The 23686-nt window shown below is 40.9% G+C and overlaps 3 protein-coding genes across 4 annotated transcripts; 1 reads left to right on the forward strand and 2 right to left on the reverse strand.

Annotated features, from left to right (window-relative positions):
* Nucleotides 1-1371: 1371 nt before the first annotated feature.
* LOC124384191 (ankyrin repeat domain-containing protein SOWAHC-like) lies at nt 1372-7285 on the reverse strand. Its single transcript, XM_046846854.1, is given in 2 exon segments — nt 1372-6128; nt 6131-7285. Coding segments are annotated over 2 exon segments (1677 nt in total). The 5' UTR covers nt 6818-7285; the 3' UTR covers nt 1372-5138.
* A 164-nt stretch (nt 7286-7449) lies between these two features.
* On the forward strand, nt 7450-17151 carry sept10 (septin 10). The gene is made up of 10 exons (XM_046846820.1): nt 7450-7583; nt 10128-10242; nt 10531-10726; nt 11252-11438; nt 13967-14128; nt 14856-14952; nt 15040-15208; nt 15822-15954; nt 16069-16253; nt 16439-17151. Exons 1-10 carry the CDS (start codon nt 7554-7556, stop codon nt 16452-16454), a joined length of 1290 nt encoding a protein of 429 aa, XP_046702776.1. The 5' UTR covers nt 7450-7553; the 3' UTR covers nt 16455-17151.
* Nucleotides 16631-22909, reverse strand: LOC124384182 (ly6/PLAUR domain-containing protein 6-like). Of its 2 annotated transcripts, none has more exons than XM_046846843.1 (5): nt 22839-22909; nt 19626-19799; nt 18640-18738; nt 18361-18485; nt 16631-17991 (listed from the first exon to the last, which is right to left on the reverse strand). In XM_046846843.1, the coding sequence occupies exons 2-5, from the start codon at nt 19741-19743 to the stop codon at nt 17806-17808; spliced, it is 528 nt and encodes a 175-aa protein (XP_046702799.1). In that variant the 5' UTR covers nt 19744-19799; nt 22839-22909; the 3' UTR covers nt 16631-17805. The 2 variants fall into 2 exon arrangements, with proteins under 2 accessions (XP_046702799.1, XP_046702790.1); XM_046846834.1 differs by having other exon boundaries at nt 22796-22900.
* Between the last annotated feature and the right edge of the window lie 777 nt (nt 22910-23686).

Below are 23686 nucleotides of genomic sequence, written 5' to 3' on the forward strand. Positions count from 1 at the left end.
AGTAGAACTAGAACATTCTGGTTGCAAAAAAAAAAAAACATACAAATACTTGTTATTCTGTGAGAGTGTGTGTGTGTGTGTGTGTGTGTGAGAGAGAGAGAATGAGAGAGAGAGAGAGAGAGAGAGAGAGAGAGAGAGAGAGAGAGAGAGAGAAAGCGGGAGGGACTCTGATTCGATGATTCACTACACATTCTTCATGTCAGCAAATCCTTATGTTTTTCAAAACACACACACACACACACACACACACACACACACACACACACATGACAATATAATTGTAAATGACAATATAATTAAAGGTTAAATATACATTTTTGTTGTTAATTTTACTTTATTAGAACTACAGTGTGTGTGTGTGTGTGTGTGTGTCAGCTTTAGCCCTTTTATAATGCAGAATTAGACTGTAAGACACACATCTGTCATGGGGAATGTGATGTATTTTATCCAAAAGGAAACCTGATATCCAAACATACTGCCCAGTAAAAAATCTGAAATCATCACCAGGATAATAAAATGATTATTACGACACAATATTTGTTTAGATTTAATAATACCAGTACAATTTATGCTACATTTTGTATTGGGACCCCTGACTTTTCCAGCCAAACTGTTATCACAGAATTTGAGGCACACGATTATATAGGATGCTTTTAGAAGTGGTTGCAGAAAATTCTCTTTTTATGTGAATTAAAAGACACAAACCTGTTCCAGCATGACGATGCCCCTTTGCACAAAGCCAGCTCCATAAAGCTTTACATGGGTTGGAGTGGGAAATCTCCTGCTATAGAGCTCTGGCCTGCTGAACATCTTCGTGCACAGGGGTATTGTCATGCTAGAACAGATTTGGGTCTCCTAATTCAAGTGAAAGGAAAAATTCAATTCCACCGCATCCGAAGACTTACTATATAATTATTTGCCTTGAACTTTGTGGTAAAAATTTGGAGAGGAACCACATACGGCTGGAAAAGTCAGCTGTTCCGATACTTTTGTCCATATAGTGTATTTGAAACACCCTTTTCACTAATTCTTTTCAGAGACTCGTGTCCAAATAGGAAGAATTTAGAACCTTATTCTCGACACTGCTCGTTATATACATGTTTGTTAGGGAATATGTTCATGAAGGAAAAATCCCAAAACGTGCATTGACGATGAATCTTTATCGGTCTATAGTGTAGGCTAGAAAGAAATTAGCCGTAGCTTTGCTTTTCACTCTTTCATTCATTTGTGTGAATATATTTACAAACATTTGTTATCTAGATTCCTTTATAAGTCAGTCTGAAGCAGTTTTTGACTTTAGTTCTTACCAAAATGAACTTTGTTGTAATTCTCATCTGTAGGAAATCAAACATACGGCACGATTATACTGAATGAACTTTGGATGGAGTATTGGTTTAATGATGAGAAACAAACATTCCAGTTGGCACCCAGTTTCGTTTTTGTCATTAATTGTGAATGAGGAACAATAGCACAGAATAAGAACATGTCCAGAACAAGAATATGTATAAAAGTGCTCATATTACCTTAAAATTAAAAGTGCTGAAGTACTAAGGTAAAAACAGTGAAACATAAAACATGGGACATAAAAAAAAGCAAAGCTATAAACTGTATAAAATCGTCAAATATTTACAAAAATTCATTACAATGCGGTTTGGATTTAACAGTTTTTTTCTGTGTCAGAAATCCTACAAATGTTTAGTATGAGATCTGATTAGGTTAAAAATGTTCACAAAAGACAACATCTAAGATGTACAAGAGATTTCTAGAGTTTTATAGTATAATTATTCAGTCCAGAAATCTAAAAAGGAAGGTCATAAACATTCATCTAAACTTCGAAAACACATTTCGATATGACTGAACTTTTTTTTTGCACATTTAGGCAGAAACGACGTGGGACCCCGGTTCTTGGCAGTGTGAAGTAATTTCCGATTCACCGGTGTCAGAACTTCTTGGAATTTCTGGGGAAAAAAAGAACTGGCCTGAACATTTGTACTGTTGCGTAACTTCGTTTTCTGCCAGGCCATTGCAAAGTCCCGGCTGACATGAATCCAAAAAAAAAAGCAGGATGTGGGAAAAAGTAAGCATGTTTAAGTCTTTTATCACCCATGATGCAATGCTTTAAACATATAATGGGGGGGCTTTGCCTCCATTTAGATCATGTGAGGTAATAAGCTCGAGCAACAGATCATGTGTTTCTCGCTTTTCTCACACACACACACACACACACACACACACACTTTGTCAACTGACCAAGGACATCAATTAACAAACACACTCACACACATTTCAATTTTACTATCCATCTGAGGACTTTGCATTGACCTATTAATGCAGTTAAATGATGACATCATACATTAAATACAAGACTAAGCTTAACCTCGGCAAGCGAAAGAAAACTTTTAGACTCTTGTTTAAGTAAGTGAAAGGCGCTTGTGTCAAATAAAACACACACACACACACACACACACACACACAGTTATATCTAAAATAAATAAGGTCGCGTTCTAAATTGACTTTATGTCTAATCTGTACACAGTCCTGTTTCTGATAAGAACACCAGATTCTGTACCGTAACCTTCAGCAGCACACAACAAACCCGAGCGAAGAGAAAGAGAAGGTCTTAAGCCAACCAAAAGAAATACTCCCAGTTTTTTTTTAACCTGATCTCTAATGATTACATCTGCAGTGCATATTTCTTGGAACTGAGAAAAAAAACTAGACAAAACTTACAGCCATTCAGAGTCTGAGCGGTGGACAAACAATCGTATGGTTCTGTTACGCGAACTCTTGCGAAGCCCTAATTTTTAAAACTACTTTCAAATCAGAGGCGGTGGAAAAGTTGGAAAAGTCTTTCCCGAGCTGTTCTTTGGAATTGCATTTAACTTTAATATAAAATACTGAAACATAAAATATAATAAAGTTTGTATTCTGCGTAGGATTCCCTAGCGGTATTCTGATCCGATATGAAGAGTGATAAAGTAAATAATTAGCTCACAATACACTTTTCTATCAAATCATTAATGTGTTTAGCTTATTTCACAGAAACGTCACAAAAGTGGAAGAAACCCTGGATGTTGTGATACATAAACTGTATGGACAAATGTTTGTGGACACCTGACTATAAATTTGGTATGTGCTTTTTGAAAATCCCATTTCACATTTGCTGTTATAAAATCCTCCCACTCTTCTGGGAAGGTGAGATGTTCCACTAGATTTTGGAATATGCTGGTGAAGACTTGTTTGAGATTCATTCAGCCACAAGAGTATTAGTAAAGGCAGGTACTAATGTGGATGAGGGTGAGGAGGTCTGGAATGCAGTTAGCATTCACTTTTATCCCAAAGCAACCTAACCACTAGACCACCAGGGAACCTTCTAGAACTTTATGGTAACAGATTGGGGAAAAACACATATGGCTGGAAAAGTCAGGTGTCCAAATACTTTTGTGCACGATATTCTTTAATGAAATTCATAAATTATTAGTGAATTTGTGCTATTTGTGTATCGGTGTTTCTGTTTTCCCCCTGTAACAATCACCCTTCTGCTTTCTTCACGTCCGTTTCCACTAAACAGAAAACAAAAATATTCCATTCTCGACACAAAGAAACGCTAAAATTCACCAAAAACACATGCACATGACGGAGCTAAAACGAAAGCCGTGTTTTTCCCAACTCTAAACTCGTCGTGGTCAAAACAGCGAACTGACGAATCGCTCGTTCAGCAGTGTGTGAAGAGCGAACGAGCTCGAGCTTGCTCATGTGAAACCACAATGACGCTAACATTTTCAGACATGCTCAAACCCTCAGCAAGTCTTTCCACAACTTCAACTCGGGGGGGAATTAAAATGTCTGGCTCTCTGAACTACTTAACTATAATAATATTAAATAAAGGGTTAATAAAAAGTGCAACAAAAATCACATTCACTGTAAACGTAAAGCGCTTGATCTGAAAACGACAGGAAATTATACCGTAGTAGTAAAAATATAGTGTCATTCATACAAAGCAACACTTATAGACCAACCTGGTGGTTATGGGTTGTTTTTTTTGGAAGTAAAACCGTCTGAGTCAGTTCCTTAAATGACTATATTACATTGTTATGCTTTTGAAGGGAATCGTTTCTTTCCTAAGAGCATTAAACTGTAATAGCTGAAATCATATCAATCCTCAAATCTGATTAGTTATGATGTAATTCGATGGACTTCTAATCAGAAGGTTGTGAGTTCAGATCCCAGCATGGGCAAGGCCCTTAACCGTCAATCACTCGGTTGTATAAATAAGAATTAGAAGTTGCTGTGGATGAGAGAGTCTAAAATGTAAATGTTCTAATACGAATTCAATAGAAACAGCTAATTCAGAGCAGCTTCTACAGCAGCTTCTACAGCAGCTTCTACAGCAGCTTCTACTGCTCCACATGGACTGTTTTCTGTTATAAGACTTTTGATGTTTGTTATTGGATGGAAGTCCACCAGAGTCAGGAACCTTGTAAAAGCGATTGATGGAAGGAAAAAAATTGCAGCTGCTATAACATAAGTGATAAGTGAAACCATTGTTTTGTTGACGTTCCACAATTTTTTTTTTTCAATTGTTTGTATGTAATTGCTGATGCGTATAAAAAAAAATTAATAACATTGTTATTAATGTTAAATAATGCACTTTTTGGAGACGGATTTTGACTGCGACAGCATCTGGAGAAGAAGATTGAACAGTTTCTCTCTTTCAACCAGGCAGGTCCATGAGGTGCTTTGAATCTAATAAATATAAGTGAAGTAAATAATTGTTCTATACAGACCTAGATAATATTAGATTTAATAATAAACATAATGAAGATTTAAAGGGTTTTTTTTTGTTAGTAAAGACCCAATATTTAGTCTAGGACTAGACTCGGACAGGGGCCAGTTTAGATTTGTTTGAATATTTCAGTAAAGGTGTTTGAGGTAATAATGTATGATGGACATTTCCAAAATTATTTAAAATATTATGATAATCAAATAAGTTATAAATGTGTGGATTGTTTTAGCTTTGACTTGACCCATATATTGGACCTATGGTATCCGTACCACTGTGTGTGTGTGTGTGTGTGTGTGTGTGTGTGTGTGTGTGTGTGAGGGAAGCAGCAAATCTGAGAAGTCTGAGATCCGAATTATCCAAACAGGTTGGACTTGGGCCTGGTTCTAACCGGACCGGAAGTCTGTCCCGTGGCTCCCTCGAGACGATCAAAGTGCGACGTGCTGTGGACGATCGGTGTGATCCCCGCGCGCCCCTTGCTCATCCGGGGCTTCAGCCTGTTAAACGACGACTTTCGGTGGAGTGGCCTGTCCCGCGCGAGCGCCCCGACGCAGTCGCGGTCGTCGTCCTCGCTCGCGCTGCGGTTCAGCAGCCTCAGGTTGGACTGGAGGACGCGCGTCAGCTTCCAACGCGCGACCTCGTCGCCGGGCGCGCCCCCCTCGTCGGCGGGGTCGCGCGCCGAGTCGGCGCCCGCGATGTCGAGGACGTCCCGCGCGACGTCGGCGCGCAGGTACTGGCTCGGCTTCTTGCCGCTGTAGTCGCGAGCCTCGACGTCGGCGTCGCACGCGCCCACCAGCAGCTTGATGACCTCGACGTGGTTGTGCATGGCGGCCATGTGGAGGGGCGTGTAGCCTGCGCCCGAGCGCGCGTTCACGTCCAGCTCCACGCCGCTCTGCCGCGCGAAGTTCACGATCTGGGCGAGCAGCTCGTGCCTGCCCTGCTTGGCGGCCCAGTGCATGCACGTGAAGCCGGTCACGAAGTCCTTCTTACGGACGAGGCTGGGCTCACTTTTTAGAAGGCGATGCAAGCTGTCCCACTCGCCGTCGCAGGCGCGCAGCATCCACTCGTGCTCCGTGGGGTCCAGCGTCGCCGCCGCGACCTCGTCCTCGGCGCGCGCGTCGCCGTCGCCCTTGGCCGCGTGCCGGCTCTGCCTGAGCGCGTGCACGCTGCGTCGGACCTGCGGCGAGTTGCTCGTCGTGCGCCTTGCGAGATTCCTCCGACTCCCTCTGGGGGTGTTGCTTGCCGTGCCCGAGGGTCTCTCCTCCTCCAAGCCGCCGCAGGTGCCTACAACGCTCTCCGCTCCTCCCGCATCCTCCTCGCGTGCTTTCGTTACCGATTCCTCGGGTGGCGACTTTGATCAGTTCTCCCGGACGGATACCTGTCGCTCACCTGGGCGTCGGTGTGCACCGGTGAACTTGCGTGACGGAGGAACTCACCTCCGTCAGTCGTCGACTCAATCACCGCCGGTGCGCTTTTCCCAGTGGTTTGAGTTACACCTGAACCTTGAGGCAACCCGCTCAGGACGTTCCTGGCGAACTGGTTCCCCATTTCCGATTTGTCCTCGGATTTGTGCGCGACCAAATCGCAAGCGCTTGAAACCGACGATCCAGTCGAAATCCAGGCGTGCGAAATATTTGGAGGCGTGTGCGCACCTGCGTCGGCGCATACCGAGCCGTGCGGTATTTCTCGTTTAACCTCATCGCTGATGTTGAGCGCGTGCCTCCGTGACAGGTCCGGTTGGACGGGCGCGTGGCTCTCCCCCCTCCCGGTGTCACGGGCAACCCGAGAGCTGAGGATGCTTCCCAGGACGGAGGCGCGGTCCGGTCCAGGATGACCATCCTCACGGTTTTTCACACAGACGTACTGCTCTCCGTTTTCCACGCTCACCACCGCGACCCGGTCCACGCACCTCCTGAACGCGTCTGTAGCGGGAATAAAAGATCGGAAGTGTTCTATGAAATCCGCGTGCTTCGCTCTCCCTCCTTTCTCCGTTAGAAAGCATAAAACCGCTTCTTCGGTGCATTCGGTCGCCATCAGTCCACAATAAACTCCTTACCATGATCGCTTACATCCATTTAGATTTCGATCTTTTAATCCTTGTGGAAGAAACTCGCCACTTTTGCACAGATTTGCGATGCATTTCTGGAGCTCTGCATCATTCTTATTATTGCTAATCCCTCGTCTTGCCTGTAAGTGGAGCAACCACGTCTTCATTCATTACTCCCAGCCAAGCAAACACACGTCCCACCCTACAGTCCCGCCTTTCTGAAACTGTAGCCCTTATTGCGCCATTTTGGATCTCACTCCCTCTAGATTTGCATCGGTAGGCGGACCTGATAGAGCCAAAATGGACGCCAGTTTCTCATTTCCAATACTGTTGCCCTTTTCCAAGCGTCCGTCCGCTTTAAACCGTACCAATGTAGGCGTTTGAGGAGGGGGGGGTTGAATGAAACCTAATTCGTGATATGATATGTTTGCGATTTGTTTAGCTCTTTTTAAAACTACACAACGATCTAGAACACGCTTGCAGAAGCATTTATGGTTTGAATGTCACAGTTAGGATATTTTGATAAGGTGTTTTTTTGGTCACTGAGGTTGAAATCTACCTATTGGGAGACTGTTAGGAGTGGTACATTCCGGTTGCATTCCAATCGCTCCAAACTTTTTTTTTTCCCGACAGGCTTCACCCGCCTCTTTCATGTCGGTCCATTTTTCAAATCAAAATTAATCTTAAATAAAATAAATTATAAGTGTTCCTTCAACGTACAATATGGCTTCGTCGGATGTTGCTCGGCAAGGGGTAAGTTTCATGTCAATTAGTTTTTTCTTTAGCGACTAATGCTGGTGTAGCTAAGTGGGTATTTGCTTGCTAGCAATGGATGAATCTCAGATTATCTTATAGTTCTTTATTTATAGCAGCGGATTACACTGGTGAGTTAATTACTTTTACATCTTATTTAACAACCTACAGATCCAACAGAGAAAACCAACCCGCACTAAATGCACTTTTAACCCACACTCATACTTTTAGGTTTCATCTAAAGTCATTTAAAGTCATGATTCCAATAGTGACGTCATCATTTTTCATTGACCAACAATAAAATGCACAAGATCCAGTTAGTTTTTTTTTTTAAATGTATTTTATTTCCAGTTCTGGAAAAATTATGAAAAGTTTTTGTTGACTCAACCTGTACTACTCTTCCGTTCATCCAATTAAAATTGACCGATATGCCCCTCCCCTTCCATCGAGTGGGCGTGTCTTGTCCTACAGTAGCAGTTCTTTACCAATAAACATGGTTTTTCTGAGTTTGAAGGTGAAGGAATTTTTGGGGTAGTTGCACGTCCAGAGCTCAAACATACATCCCACTTTTTTAGTCCCACCATACTGAAACTGTAGCCCTCCGGCACCATTTCGGATCTCAATACCATGAGTCTTGTATCCATTGGTTGACCTTACAGAGCCAAAATGGACGCCAGTTTCTCTTTCGCAAGCGTCCTTCTGCTTTAAAGCATACTATTACGCATTGTAAAGATCATTATTCATTTTGAAGGTGGAGGAAGTTATGCGTCCAGAGCTTTTTGAAAACGTGATTCCTCGGTCTGCCGTCTCGTCAATGTAAAATCCTTTAGATTAAATAAAAATGGCTGTCGTTATCATAACTACGTATGTTCTCCGTATTTAGATAAGTCACTAAGATGATCTCAGATGGCGTATCTCAGAAAGCGTTGGCTCTAGTGAAAATCTTTTCAACACGCCATCACATCGACTTCCTGTTTCAGACCACGACTCTCAAGGAACTGTAAAATCTTGGTTGCTTAACGTTCTAACATTCCTGACTTGACCCCCAAATTGTTACCCCATCTCTGGAATGCAAAGAGAAACATGTCGTCCTCTCAAATAGGGACAAGCCTCAGAGTGCTGTGGTGTGTATAAGGGCATGATTATCTAAACACATGAGAATATTTTTCTAAAAAATAGTCATAGATATGAGAGCTTTCCTGCCTCAGAGAATCAAAACATTAATTTTCATCCGTGTTCCCACTTCAGAGACGTGATTGTTGGTCATTTCTGTTACAGTCTGTCCTAATTTGTGTCGCGCCGCTTTAAGCGCTTTAGTCTATGCATATTTTATCACTTTTATGCAAATTAGGTGGGATTTTATAAAGAGGAAAATCCAAACTACTGACTTGAATGATTCCTCATTGGGTACAATCAAACTATTTCTTCAGTTTCTAGACAATAAATGCGGTAAATGTAGGAGAACTGAAGATCTGGGAATTTATATAAGCAAAAAGCCTTCATTGGAATTTATATAAGCACAGTATAAACAAACACCCCCCTGCCCCAAATATATACACTGTATAGACCTAAGTTCTGGGACACCAGGCTTTTCCAGCCATATGTGGTTCTTCCCCACAAATCTGGAGGCACAGGATTGTGTAGATGTCTTTTGGAGGTCATAAAATTTTCCCTTAGCTTGAACTAAGAGACCCAAACCTGTTCCAGCTTGACAATGCCCCTGTGCAGAAAACCAGCTCCTTGAAGATATGCTTTATCTGGATTGAAGTGGAAGATCTCCACCTTTGGGATGAATGTGAACGCTGACTCCACCGCAGAACTCCTCACCTCATCTACAGTAGTACCTGACTTTATTTACCCCCTTGTGACTGAATGAATCGCACACAAAACTCCACAAGCAAGATGGAAAAGTGGGAACAAACTTACCGTACCAAACTTAAATAATTTTTTTAACAGGTCTAAATTTTCAGATGTTCACGTAACGCTACTTCTATTGCGCATTGAAATGCTCACGCCGCACTTTAGAATGTTTTTTTTTAGTTTCTGTGGCGTGTAGTTCTTTCTTTCACTAATCCAAATATAATTACGAATACCAATGAGACCAACATGCAACAGCCAATCAGCTTTCTGTGATTGCCACAAATCTCTTTTGGATTGTACCACAGACTTACAAACAGATTTTATTTCAGCTATGGGGAAATGCAAGTTTAGCGATACTTGGCTTGAAAAAGATTTATTTAGGGACTGGTTATGGCCAGTTGTAAACAATGTATTTGTGTGTTTTGATTTTGTGATATGGGTCTTAAACTTAATTTGTAATGGTCTTAAATCTGACTTAAAGGGAGGGAGAGGGAACGCTGATGTTTCACACGTGAAAAGGATTGCATTGAGAACACGTGTACCAAACTAAAAACCTAAGAAATTTCGGTAAAAGTGTGTGTGTGTGTGTGTGTGTGTGTGTGTGTGTGTGTGTGTGTGTGTGTGTGTGTGTGTATGTAAACTTTTATGCTAAATGCTTTAATGGATTTCTGTTTATGTTTACAGGAAAGAAATGCTCGTCCCTTATCCCTGTCTGGTCACGTTGGCTTTGACAGCCTGCCGGATCAGCTGGTCAATAAATCCACCAGTCAGGGTTTCTGCTTCAACATCCTCTGCATAGGTGATGCTCTAAAGATTACTTTTATCACTGTGTGTCTGTCTTTTGATGTGTCTTTAATCTTTACATTGATATTAATTCAAGGAAATTTGTGTGGAAATAAACCAAAAGTTTTTGCATTCCCTGTTCAGACTCTCCTAAAAAAACCCCTCCACTTCACTTTGCTATTGAGATGTCCTTTGATTGTGATGCTAAAGTCAAACACTGTGGTCTAATCCGGTTTATACTTGAGCTTTAGATGTCCTTCGTCTCCGTAAGACACTGTATTTAAATGTATAATTCTGTCCACAGGTGAGACAGGTATCGGGAAGTCCACTTTGATGGACACGCTGTTTAATACCAACTTTGAAAACTTCGAGTCGTCTCACTTCGAGCCCCGCGTCAAGCTCCGAGCTCAGACGTACGACCTTCAGGAGAGCAACGTGCGTCTCAAGCTCACCATCGTCAACACGGTGGGGTTTGGAGACCAGATGAACAAACAAGATAGGTGAGGAGGATCTAGAGGAAATGGGACAGTTTGTGAGATGTTTATACGACAGACTGGTGGTTGGTGTGAATTTTCAGTTTGACAGTCATTTAAACAAATGTGGTGGAACGTCTGTGGACACCTGACTGTTACACCCATATGTGCTTGTGGAACATCCCATTCCAGATGTAGACCACCTTTCTTGTTATAATAAGCCTCACTTTTCTCTGAAGGCTTTTCACTAGATGTTGGTGCTGGGTGGCTGGTGGGATTTTTGGTGATTTTTTGTTTTTTACCAGGGCATTTGTGAGATCATATAAAGATATTGGCTGAGGTCAGCACTCTTCACAGGTCTCAACCCCTTAATTCTACTCAAGCGGAAATCATAATGCTGCAGCATCAATAAGACAGCAAGTGACAGCTGTTTTTGGGAAGAACCACATATGGTTGTACATGCCAGGTGTCCACTATAGTTCATATCGCAGCTAGTTACAGAATTCTTCAAACATCAGCTTCAAGATTAATTCGAAAAAATCGTTTTTCCAGCTACCAGCATGTCGTGGACTATATCGACACGCAGTTCGAGTCCTACCTGCAAGAAGAGCTGAAGATCAAGCGCTCGCTTCACAACTACCACGACTCGCGCATCCACGCCTGCCTGTACTTCATCGCCCCGTCCGGACACTCGCTGAAATCCCTCGATCTGGTCACCATGAAGAAACTGGACAGCAAGGTGAGTACCGAATATGTTTAAATAAAATGATATTTAATTTTATATTAATGAAACACGCTCCATTATTATGATCCATATTATGATACACACCAAGTCAGAGTTTTCGACGTATCAGGACACTGGAACATTGAACATTGTGTTTCCTTTATTTATTTATTTATTTATTTATTCAAAATGACCCACACAAGTGCATTATATGCACAAAAGGTTGTGGACATCTGACCATAAGATTCCTATGTTCTTTCTGAACATCCCATTCCACATTCCTTTTAGTTTGCTGTTAGAATAAACTCCACTCGTCTGGGAAGATGAGATGTTCCACTCAATTCTGGAGGTGGCTTGTAGAGATTTATTCATCCCAAAGGTGTTTAATAGCTTTGAGAGCTCTATAGCAGGAGATCTTTCACCCCAATCCGTGTAAAGTGTATCTTCATGGAGCTGGCTTTGTGCGGCTGGAACAGGTTTCAGTCTCCTAGTTCAAGTGAAAGGAAAATTTAACGACGACATCGAAAGACCTCCTAAACAATCGTGTGCCTCCAACTTTTACCACATAGAACCAAATATGGCTGGAAAAGTCAGGTGTCCCGATACTTTTGTTCGTATAGTGTATGTGTACAGACAGGTTAATGCTGTTAACATGAAAGTCTATCTTGGCAAAAATCTTTCTTTACTGTAAAAACTCCTCCCCACACACACACACACACACACACACACACACACACACACACACTCTAAATATGTCTTGAATTACATCCGAATTACATTACACATTTTTGTTGTTTTTTTGGTTATCAGTTTTTACCTTTTACAAGATCCAAGGTATATAGATGACATTACATGTCACAGAATTTCTTCAAAGCATTTTCACGCTAGAATCAGTGATGACGAAGCACACAAAGTAGGTAGTTGAGTAAAAGAAGAGGTAAAATATCACTCCAGTATAAGACGCTGTTACTCTAAACACAACAATTTATCAATAGAATGATATTACTGAGTCAAACACTGATTGATTTCCATACAAATAATCATGCACCCAAAACTCGCACAATTAAGGCCACGTGTGTTGTGGCGAGTTCGAGTCTGGAGTTTCTTCCATCGTTTATTTCTCTCTTAATGTTCTGCTTGAGGTCGAACCGACGCTGAACTGTATGTCGGCGATCAGTAGATCCACGAAGCGGTGATTAAAACTAGTTCAAAACGGCGCACGCTCGATCCTGATTGGTGGATTGCTTCATGCTTAAAACGGTTACGTTTTTATTCTCTCATAAATAAAAAGGAGCGACTGATTTCGCAAAATGTAGTTGAGTAAAAAGTACGAAATTTGACTAAAACGTAGTGAAGGTAAAGTCTCACCGAATAGAAATACTTCAGTTCAGATATGGAAAAAGCTACTTAAATACTCACCGTTTGTTTTTTCCAATATGGTGTTTGTTGTCTTCACATTTCCAAACCTTTATATTGTAATGATTCTCAATACACCAACACATTTGGCTTGTAAAATCCCCACCCTGATCCACAGACCATTTTTCCCCTCTACACTATACTTTATTCAGGAACTTTAGCCATGTAACACAAAACCAGTTAGGAGAAGAAAACGTCACGAGAAACGTCGCTGTTTCAGTTCGGGAGTTTTTTCTGCCGTTCTGAGGAGTGCCTGCGGTCGCATTGCTCACATTTTTCCCGAGCCGTAGGAATTTTTTTTTTTTTTCTTCTCTTACGCTGGCCTGCGTAGGACCTGTAGTAGTTTATTCAAAATGTATTTGTTTAGTGTGGTGTTTGTGTGAGATTTTAAGACCTTTTGGTGTCTACTGGCTGTGTGTGTATTTTGTGTTTGCTTTCATGGCTGACACTCAGTGGGTGTTTCCTCAGAAATGAAGTAGTGTTGGTATGCTGGTACATGTGGGAGATCTTTTTCTTTCCTTCTCTTTTCTTTTCCTTTCTTGCAGATGTTTTTGCGAGATATTTCACTTCTTTTAGGATTTCTTAGGAAGGTCAAAACGAGCCATGACGATGAGTTACAACAGATTTATTACAATCTCACAATTTCAATGAAGTATTCCAATTTTATTTTTAGGGATTATATATTAAAGATTGCGTTGCCTATTTTTTGTGTTTTATCGGCTGTTTTGTTAAGAATTACGGTCTGATGATCATGTTTCTGGAGGTTTTGTTTTTTGGATGGTTTTCTGGATGGTGTTCTCTTCAACTTGAGGCCTCCTTGTGCAGCTGGGGATGGTTTCACATCAACAGTCTGGGGATCCATGAAATTACAGAGTAACACAACAACTCTAATGAATAGACATTCGGTGCCAACCAGATGACGGGTTCCCTCTTTCTGTATGGTTTCTCTCAAGGTTTCTTCCTTATGTCATCTCTGAGTTTTTCCCGGTCACAGTCGCCACCAGTCCTTTGCCCAATGTCCAAATAAAAATTCAATTTGTAATAAAATAATACAATAAAATTGGCAAGATTTTCCCCACCGACTGTCGCTTGGTGAACCTGATGTGTATCTTTCCTTGTTTTTAAAGGTGAATATAATCCCAGTTATCGCAAAGGCGGACACCATCTCCAAGAGCGAGCTGCACAAGTTTAAGATTAAGATCATGAGCGAGCTGGTGAGCAACGGAGTGCAGATCTACCAGTTCCCCACCGATGACGAGACGGTCTCCAAGATCAACAGCGCCATGAACGTGAGTGTACAAACTGGTGCAGACGGAGTTCGCCTCACTGTCACTGCTGACTAGAACTTATAGTTTGCTCGCTTATACTGTAACCTGTGATTTATTAACATAATGGTAGTAAAACGAAAGTATCGGGACCCCTGACTTTTACAGCCCACTTACCTGGAGGCACACAACTGCACCAGGATGAAGGATGAAATTTTTCCTCGATTTAAACCCAGATCTACTCCAGCATGACAGTGCCCCAGTGCACAAAGCCAGTTCCATAAAGATCTGCTTTATATGGGTTGTTTTTGATATAAGATCTCCTCCTATAGAGCTCCAAACCCTTTGGGATGAATGTGAACGCTGACTGCACCCCCAGGCCCCCTCACCCTCACCTACATCAGTACCTGCTTTTACTCACACCCTTGTGGCTGATTGAATCTTCACAAATCTCCACAAGCACAATCCAAAATCCTGGTTAAACATCTTCCCAGAAGGGTGGAGGTTATTATAACAGCAAATGGGGATAAAATATGGAATGGGACATTTCATTAAGAAGCACTTATGAATTTCGCTGTCAGGTGTCTACAAACTTTTGATCATATAGTGTATTTAAATAATGTGAGCCCTTTTGAATTATTGTATTATATTATGTATTTTATTATATAGAAAAATTCTTTTCCAAAAATCCTTAAAATGATTTGTCGTATTACAACGGGTGTGTGTGTGTGTTTTTTTTTCTTCTCTCCAGGGCCACCTGCCGTTTGCGGTGGTGGGAAGCACGGAGGAGGTGAAGATTGGGAATAAAATGGTGAAAGCACGTCAGTACCCCTGGGGTGTGGTCCAAGGTATGCTGTGTGTGTGTTTTTTTTCCACTCCGCGTATGTTTCCCCTCGAAAGACTCGTTGAAGTACATTTGTTTCCGTATGTTTCAGTGGAGAATGAGAACCATTGCGACTTCGTGAAGCTGCGAGAGATGCTGATCTGCGTGAACATGGAGGACTTGCGGGAGCAGACGCACACACGCCACTACGAGCTCTACAGACGCTGCAAACTGGAGGAGATGGGCTTCAAGGACACAGACGCTGACAGCAAACCAGTCAGGTAAAGACAGACGGCTAGGATGGTTTTAATGCTCGTGCTCGGGCGTCCGTGACCTAAGGGTTTACAGAATTGTCAATTGATTTATTATTAAGATTTTAAAGCTACGCTGTACAGCACATCACACAAAGATATAGCAGGATATTATTGGATCAATAAACCTAAAAAGGGGTTGGATTTATTCACGCACGATAAAAAGATTGATTAAAAGCTCCTTTCTTTTCACATTTCTATTAACAGTGTTATTATTATGGGCTGCATATTAAATTATAGGGAGAAAACCAGTAGTTCTGTGTGAACATTGAGCACCCCCATATAACCAAAATGGCACGATCCTCCTTTCATAACACCTCTACGAAGATTCAACCCGGTGATTGTTAGTCGAATCAGACTCCTCCTACCGAAACTATTCGGGGGTCACCCCTAGAGTGTATGCGAGATTAAAGTTTCTATAACGTGTCCAGGAGTGGTTCGTTCCACCTTTTTTTTTATTTCACGAATGAGCGACACATCGCTATTTATACGTTTTTTAAGGGAGCAAGTTATTTATCAAAGCTGTCCAGCAGTTCTTCACACAGGACTTGTCTGAAAGATTGGATGATGTTTGTCTCCTCAGCCTGCAGGAGACATACGAGGCGAAGCGTCAAGAGTTCCTGCTGGAGCTTCAGCGGAGAGAGGAGGAGATGAGGCAGATGTTTGTCCTGCGCGTTAAAGAAAAAGAGACGGAGCTGAAGGAAGCCGAGAGAGAGGTATCCATCCACACATGCTAACACATTCTGGTTTTTAACCAGAAAATACTGACCAAATTATAAAACATACCATAAAGAAAGAGAACATTTATCCGTGTGTGTGTGTGTGTGTAGCTCCAGGGCAAGTTTGAGCAGCTGAAGCGTTTGCATTCTGACGAGAAAAGCAAGCTGGATGAGAAGAGGAAGGCTCTGGAGGAGGAGATGAACAACTTCAGTAAGAAGAAAGCCGCAGCTGAGCTCCTGCAGGGACAATCGTTTAGCTCCAACTCCAACCTCAAGAAGGACAAAGACCGCAAGAAGTGAGTTACATCCTCATCCAGCATCATCTGTATCGCTTATGTTGTTCAGCTAACGGTCAAACTGATGATGTGACCTAGCTTGTTTACACCGGTCATGATGGGAAGTGGGAGGGTGGCCATAACATGAATATTAAATTATTAAATCATGTTAATTTGCATAATGACCTCACTGTTTTTCTTTCCAGCTCTGGGTTCATGTAAAAGGAGCTCCATTGAAGACTGGATCATTTTGCCCCCCCCCCTTTTTTTTTCTTTTTCACCCTTCCTAAGAAAAAAAAAACGATCATTATCCAGCCAGTTTGTATCTCGTGTTTTTATTATCCGAATATATCAGCAGGACTGCTGTGTGTATCTTTTTGTTATTGTATTTTTTTATATTTTCTTCACTCAATGTTTTAATGTAGGATTGAGGACGGACACTAGGGGGCGACGAGACGAGGTTTTTGTAAGTGGGGATCAAAGTGCCTTTAGATATGTGCCTTACTTGATGAACAAGAAACAATTCACCAGCAGTGATCAGTGTATTAGGAAGACTGATCACGTGCAGAATATTATCAGTAAACTGTTTAGACAAAATTCCAATTTTGCTAAAAAAATATTTTGTACCATAATATTGTTTGACACGTCACAGATTTACCCTGAGAACATGGAGTCCAGTCTCCACCTTACTCTTATAATATTACTCAATAAATTATCATTACAAATGCCAAAACTGATTCTACACCAGCACAGCAATTCTGCATGACACCTGGTTTCAAATATATTTTTCGTGACCAAAAGACAAAGAAATCGACTTCCACTGTTTGCTTGAACACTATTTTTTTTTTTAAGTGTATTTATCTAAGCTGTGTATGGGGTTAAATTCATTAAAGCATGAATAAAATTTGAATGAAAATAATGCTTTGATATTTAGTTTTTTTTCTGACTGTCATTATGAAACTCTTACTCTGTATAGAAAGTTAAAGCATAAGACAAGGCTGAAATCTTATCTCAGGAGCATGATTAGAAGAAATATTGTGACATATTTCAGAAATTTGACATGCACCATATAAAAGGTTTGTGGGCACCTGAACATAAGATTAATATGTGCTTTTTGAGCATTCCATTCCACATTTAGTCCCATATTGCTGCTATGATAATCTCCACACTGGGGAAAAGGTTCCACTAGATTTTGGAGTGTGCTTGTGGAGATTATCAACTGATGTAGGGGAGAAGGTGAGGAGGTCTTGGATGCAGTCAGCGTTCACATTCATCCCAAAGGTGTTCAACAGGGTTGAGGTCAGAGCTCTACAGCAGGCCAGTGAAGCTCTTCCACACACTTCCAACCCATGTAAACTATGTCTTTATGGAGCTGTCTTTGTGCAGAGGTGTATTGCTGGAGCCGATTTGGGTTTTTGAGTTCAAGTGAAGGGATAATTAAATACTAGTGCATCCCTCCAACTTTGTGAACCACATATGACCACAAGTCAGGTGTCCCAACACTTTGGCCCATATAGTGTATATTATTAGGGCTACACATTTACTAAAAATAGTTTTACAAATTGGAACCATATTAATGATGAGCGCAACAATAACTGAAGTTATTAAGCATGAAGATGAAGATGCTGAGAGAAATTATTTTCTCTGAAGACTCTCTGATCCCTCGGTTTAATGGGGAGGTGGTAGAGAAGATGGCCGCCGTCTCGTTCCATGGCACGGGCAGGTTACAAATGTTTCCTTCACAACAGGAAGTGCAGACCTTAATGGGAAGTTTAAAAAAAGTTCAGAAATGCACACAATTCAGGTTTTAGCTTTACAGTAAGTTTAATACTTGTATAGTCCAAGTTGATTGTGTAGTTTTATGTTTGTACTTTGAGTCACTAACAGCTAAAACCAAATTCCTTGTGTGTGTCAACACACTTGGCCAATAAACCTGAATCTGATTCTGAGAGAGAGAAATAGTATAAACTACAAATTTTTTTATTTCAAGAGTCAAATTTATGGCAAATCCATTGTTCTCAATGGCGTCTGATCAATTTCAGGTTAAAACTGTAATATGATTAGCTCTTAATCTGGATTTATCCTTCATAGCTTCATAATTAAAATGTTAAACAATAAGAATTAATACCATGTGGGCTTCGTCCTGGATGCAGCCTGTGGACGCACACTCCTCCTGAGACGCACAACGCTTTGTGACGGAGACACTTTCGCTTTCAGCGTTCATCTGGTGACGAGTGTAGCAGAATCTGGCGTCTTTACAGGATCATAAACACATCATTTAATGTGATCATTTAATAGTAATTCATTTCATGATTTTACCCTTAAATAGTTTTTATTTTGTTGTTCTGTGAACGAGAAAAACAATCAGTTCCTCAGATATTTTGATGTGATATGCGAGTGCGTGTACCTTTAGGGCAGTATTGGTCAGGAGCCCAGCGGTTGCAGGAGTAATTATCTTCAGCATCCTCACAGATGAAGCACTTAAACCCTCCAGGGTGTGGAGTTGCTAGAAATACAGATCGTCTCGTTTAAATGACCGTTGTGTTATCAATAAAACACAACATTCCTGCACATGAAAAGTTTACAATCTTTAAATATAGTTATAATACTGAATATTCCTTAAACCAGCGTATAGATCCGAATAGATCTTTAATATTGAGATTAAACTTAAACTCTATTAAGAATCATTCTTAAAATTTTCAAAACAACTGCGTTTCTCAAAACTATTTATTTCAACTGCACTTTTCTCGAAATCATTCGTTCATCTCTCAAAAGTGAATATTTGTGCTGATGAACATCTCTGCCCTCAGAACCACAAGTCCTTTTTGTCATTGTTTACAAACAAGATCGTCGAAACGTTTAGTCACGATGAAGCCGAACAATTTGGATTACGGTCATTGAAATTTATAGTCATGCAGAAAAAAAATCAGCCTTGTACATTTTCTCTCTTTCTCTCGGTCGAGTTAAACATGCTCCTGATGTTCCAGTGACCACTGTTCCTGCCCCTCTTTCCTCCTTGGATCCTCCCACTTCGTCCAGGTCTGCCTCTGGATAGTGTCCTATTCGATTGAAGGACACACTGTGCAGCGGGGGACGGTTTCTTATCAACGTCTTGGGTGGTTCCATGAAATTCCAAAGTAAGAACAAGAACTCTGAGGATTTGGATTTGGACTGTAGTTAATGTCAACAGTCTGGTACATTGACTCAGGAATACAGTTTGCTTCTGATCACCATCACTGAACCCCGCAACATCGTTTATCTGTAATAAATGGATATTCGGTGCAACCCATTCCTTTTGTGTTCCTTCACCTCTCCAGAAACATAATCAAACTACGGTGTTATACAATTACATTTTATGCAATAAAACATTATCTCACAGGACAATTTTTGCACCTGATGGATGGAGCTGAACGATGTCCCCCAGAGTAAAATCCCGGGACAGGACGGTTTTCGGCCAATCAGAAAAAATTGTTCCTAGAAGAATCCCGGTCAGTTTGAGGTAGACTTCCATAATCGGATGATTGCAGGGTTACTCAGCATTGCCTCCATGAGACGTCTGATCAGAACCTGAGAGAGGAACTTTTAGTCAATCAGGGTTCCATTGTTATACTGCAGTAGAAATGTTTCAATGACGGATCCACGCTGTAAAGATAAGTGATTAAAAACGTCAAGAATCATTCGTCTGCTGGTGGTCTTTCAGGGGAATGAGATGGAGCTTCACTTCAGTCTACATGTAAACTGTGAAGATTAATCTAATCTGTCTGTCCATTATAAGGGGTGTGTGTGGACATGGAGGAGACAGATTAGTGAATGAACTACCTAAAGTGTGAGTGTGTGAGATAGATAGATTCATTTCTTGATTTCCTGGTCTTTAATGAAAGATAACCCCACCAAAAAAAAAAAAAAAAGCACTTCTGTGGTAGCTCAGTGGGTTAAGGCTTGTGCCTGAACATGGTCCCTAATATAGTCCACGCTGGTGATAAGGTTTCAAAGCCAGTCCTACATGCCTTCTTTCTTACTGCGCTGGCATGAAACAAAGTATGAACCCTCCAAAAAGCACACATGCTTTTCAGCAGTGGTCGCTCAGTGGTTTAAGGCTTGTGCCTCATCTAAACATGCATCCCAGTCTGATCTCTTCCATGGTTCAGTGGGTTAAGGCTGGTGCCTCGCTGATAGTAAGGATCAGGGTTTAAATCCTGCTAGTTGCGATGTAGGTTATGTTCCTGCTTCCTAAATCTTTCTTTTAACTTTATATTCTTGTGTTGATGGTTTAAAGGTAGATAGACCTGCTCTAAACAAACTTCTCGGCCTGTCTTCTCTGATGGTCCAGTGGGTTAAATCAGGTGTTGTGCTTTTGGTGGGGTTCAGGGTTCGAATCCTGCTTTCTGCCTGCCAGTCACGATCAGGATTCACTTCCTACATTTTTCTTTAGCGATATATTTTTGTTTTAAATGGGTTGAAAAGAAAGATAGACCTGCTCTAAACAAGCTTCCGAGTCTGTCCTCACCGATGGTTCAATGGGTTAATGTTGGTATCTTGCTGGTGGTGGGGCTCATGGTTCGAATCCTGCTATTTTCCTGCTATTTACAATGTGGGTTCAACTTGTGCTACTTACATCTGTATTCGCTTCCTACATCTTTCTTTAGCGTGAAATTTGTGTGTTGATGGTTTAAAAAGAAAGATAGATCTGCTCTAATCAAGCTTCCTATCCCGTTTTTTCCTGATGGTTTAGTGGGTTAAGGCTGGTACTTTGCTAATGTTGGTGGTCAGGGTTCAAACCTGGCTTTCTGTCTGCTAGTCATGAGGTAGGTTAAATTCCTGATTCCTACATCTTCATATTCTTGTTTTGACGGGTTAAAAAGAAAGATAGACCTGCTCTAAACAAGCTTCCCAGCTTGTCCTTCCTGGTGGTGTAGTGGGTTAATGCTGGTGCTAATGGCGTGAATCAGCGTTCAAATCCTGCATTGTCACGATATGGGTTTGCTTCCTAAGTCTGTCTTTAGCATTATATTCTTGTGTTGATGGTTTGAAAGAAAAGATAGACCTGCTCTAAACAATAAACACAGCCTGTCCTTCCAGATGGTTCAGTGGGTTAAGACTGGTATTTTGCTGTTGGTGGGGTTCAGGGTTTGAATCCTGCTTTCTGTGTTTCTTTCTCTTCTGAATTTCTTGCTTTGAAGCATGAAACGAAGGATAAACCCCCAAAAAAAAGAAGGTGTGTTGTGGGACTTGATGGCTTTGTGGTAAAAGCCTTGCCTCTGAGCTCAGAGGTTGCTGGTTCAAATCTGGCTTGTCCCCACACTTGGTAAGTTGTGTTGAAATTAGTGTGTTGTAAGCAATGGAGTGGGTGACTGTGAACAACTGCTGGGTTACAACCTCAGTAAAATAAATAAAAAGAAATAATAAGTTTTGCATGCAGGGGAGAAGAAAAGAGTTTTATTAAATTTTTTTTTTGCCAGGAGCCTATGTTGAAACTTTTTTGGATGTTTTTGCTTCATAACCCCCTGTTTTCAGCTTCTCAGACGCCAGGGGGGCGGACGCCTGAATATTGCCCCCCTGGTTCAGGATATGCCCTCTGAAACCGTCCACAACCGACCTTCCACGCAGCCATTTCTGACACCTTCCTCATTATGGTCACCGGAACCTTCCACACTCTTAACTTTGAGTCCTGACCGGGGTTTGAACCAGCAACCTCTCAACCCAGAGGTAAAGCTCTTCCAATTGAGCCACAGGATCTCCTGCAAGAACCTGATTTTTAGGAACTTTTTTGGTTCTTTTATAAAACTTTTTAAACATTTTAAAGGAAAGCTAAGGAGTAGGAATTGAACCGGGTGAGTCAAATAGCAGAGACCGCATCACTAACCACTACACTACCAGAGGGGTGACAAACAAGGCCTTGCTTATTGGACTCTTGGTTTTTCTATAGTTAAGAGACCACTGTTTTCTCTTAGATCATGATGGAAGAGGGTCAAAACTTCTCCTTCCTGTTCATTCTCTCAGTTACTCGAAGTCTATGAGAAGTGACTCAGGTACAAGAACCACATCTCCAACACCTGCACCACTGCTATACCATGATTTACCAGCAACCAATTTTAATGACCTTTTATTGTTCTGTTTTTAAAAACTTCTTATAATGTTCAATATGAAACTAGAGATAAGAATCGAACCAGGAAAGTCTTTCATCATAGATCCCTAATGACATTACTTTCAAAACTCAAAACTTTGTTAGACATGTAAATAAGCAGGAAAGACAGAGACAAAGACAAAGAGACACAGACACAGCTTTACAAAGAGTGAGAAACAAATAGAGAGACAGCAAGAGAGAGACATATACAGTGAGACAGAGACATTTAATAAAAGAGACACAGAGACAATTAGATAGAGAAATAGTAATGAGTTTTGAAAATGTAAGAAGTAAAAAGTACAGATATTTGTGTAAAAATGTAATGAGTAAAAGTAAAAAGTTGTCTGAAATATAAATAGTGGAGTAAAATACTGATACCAGAAAAATCTACTTAAGTACAGTAACGAAGTATCCTCTGACGATAAGAGATCAGACTCACCCGAAATGTGATATCATTACGAAAAGACATAAAATCTCTAAACCTCTATTTTGTTTTTCTTGTCCATGTTTCAGACTGCAGTCTCGCTCTTCCTCTTCATGTACAGGTATGAAGACAGACTCGGTAAAAGGCACGAGATGTCTTCTGATTAGTTGATCAATATGTGGGCGTGGCCTGAGGCCACAAGGGAACTAGGGCTGGAATTACTGGCTCGTTTGAGTGAGTCGGTTTATTTAACTCGGCTCATGCACAAGAGTCAACTCTTTCGGCTTTCGAAAGCTTTATTGCCACCTTTACATTTATCAGATATGTTGTTTATGTATGAATGTATTACGCACAATCTTACGATCATTTTTAATAAACAGGATAGCATGACACTACATTTATAAAAAATGTGAAAATGTCTATTAAATAAAAAGAGCCGACTGTAAGAAGTGAATCTTCGATACATCACTGCTGTACAGGGCTGGGAAAAAATGCATCAAAATGTATTTTAAAGTAAAATAAAATACCAAAACCTCGACTTTAAGTGTATCAAAACAAACTAGAAAAAAACAGTAGCCACACCAGGTATCAAAATAAACTACTGTATTTTTCTCTTTTGTCTTCACAAAACTTTTCATCAATTCCTTCCATCCAACTTTCACCATTACTCAGTTAATTAAGTAAACAATCGAATATTCACATATATAATCCCTGTGATCTTTCAGATTATTAGCTTTAAATTAACCAACATTTCTTCCATAAGGATAAATTTTCTGTTATAATCTTAACAAGTCTGGACAAACTTCTGAGTAGGCACCAATCAGAGGCTGCATTTTTGTGTCATCATGTAGACTTCCTAAAGTATCTTAAAACTACAAAAATGCAAAACGGTAAAGTAATTTGATA

The sequence above is a fragment of the Silurus meridionalis genome, chromosome 1 (genome assembly GCF_014805685.1).
Source record: "Silurus meridionalis isolate SWU-2019-XX chromosome 1, ASM1480568v1, whole genome shotgun sequence".
Lineage (NCBI taxonomy): Eukaryota > Metazoa > Chordata > Actinopteri > Siluriformes > Siluridae > Silurus > Silurus meridionalis.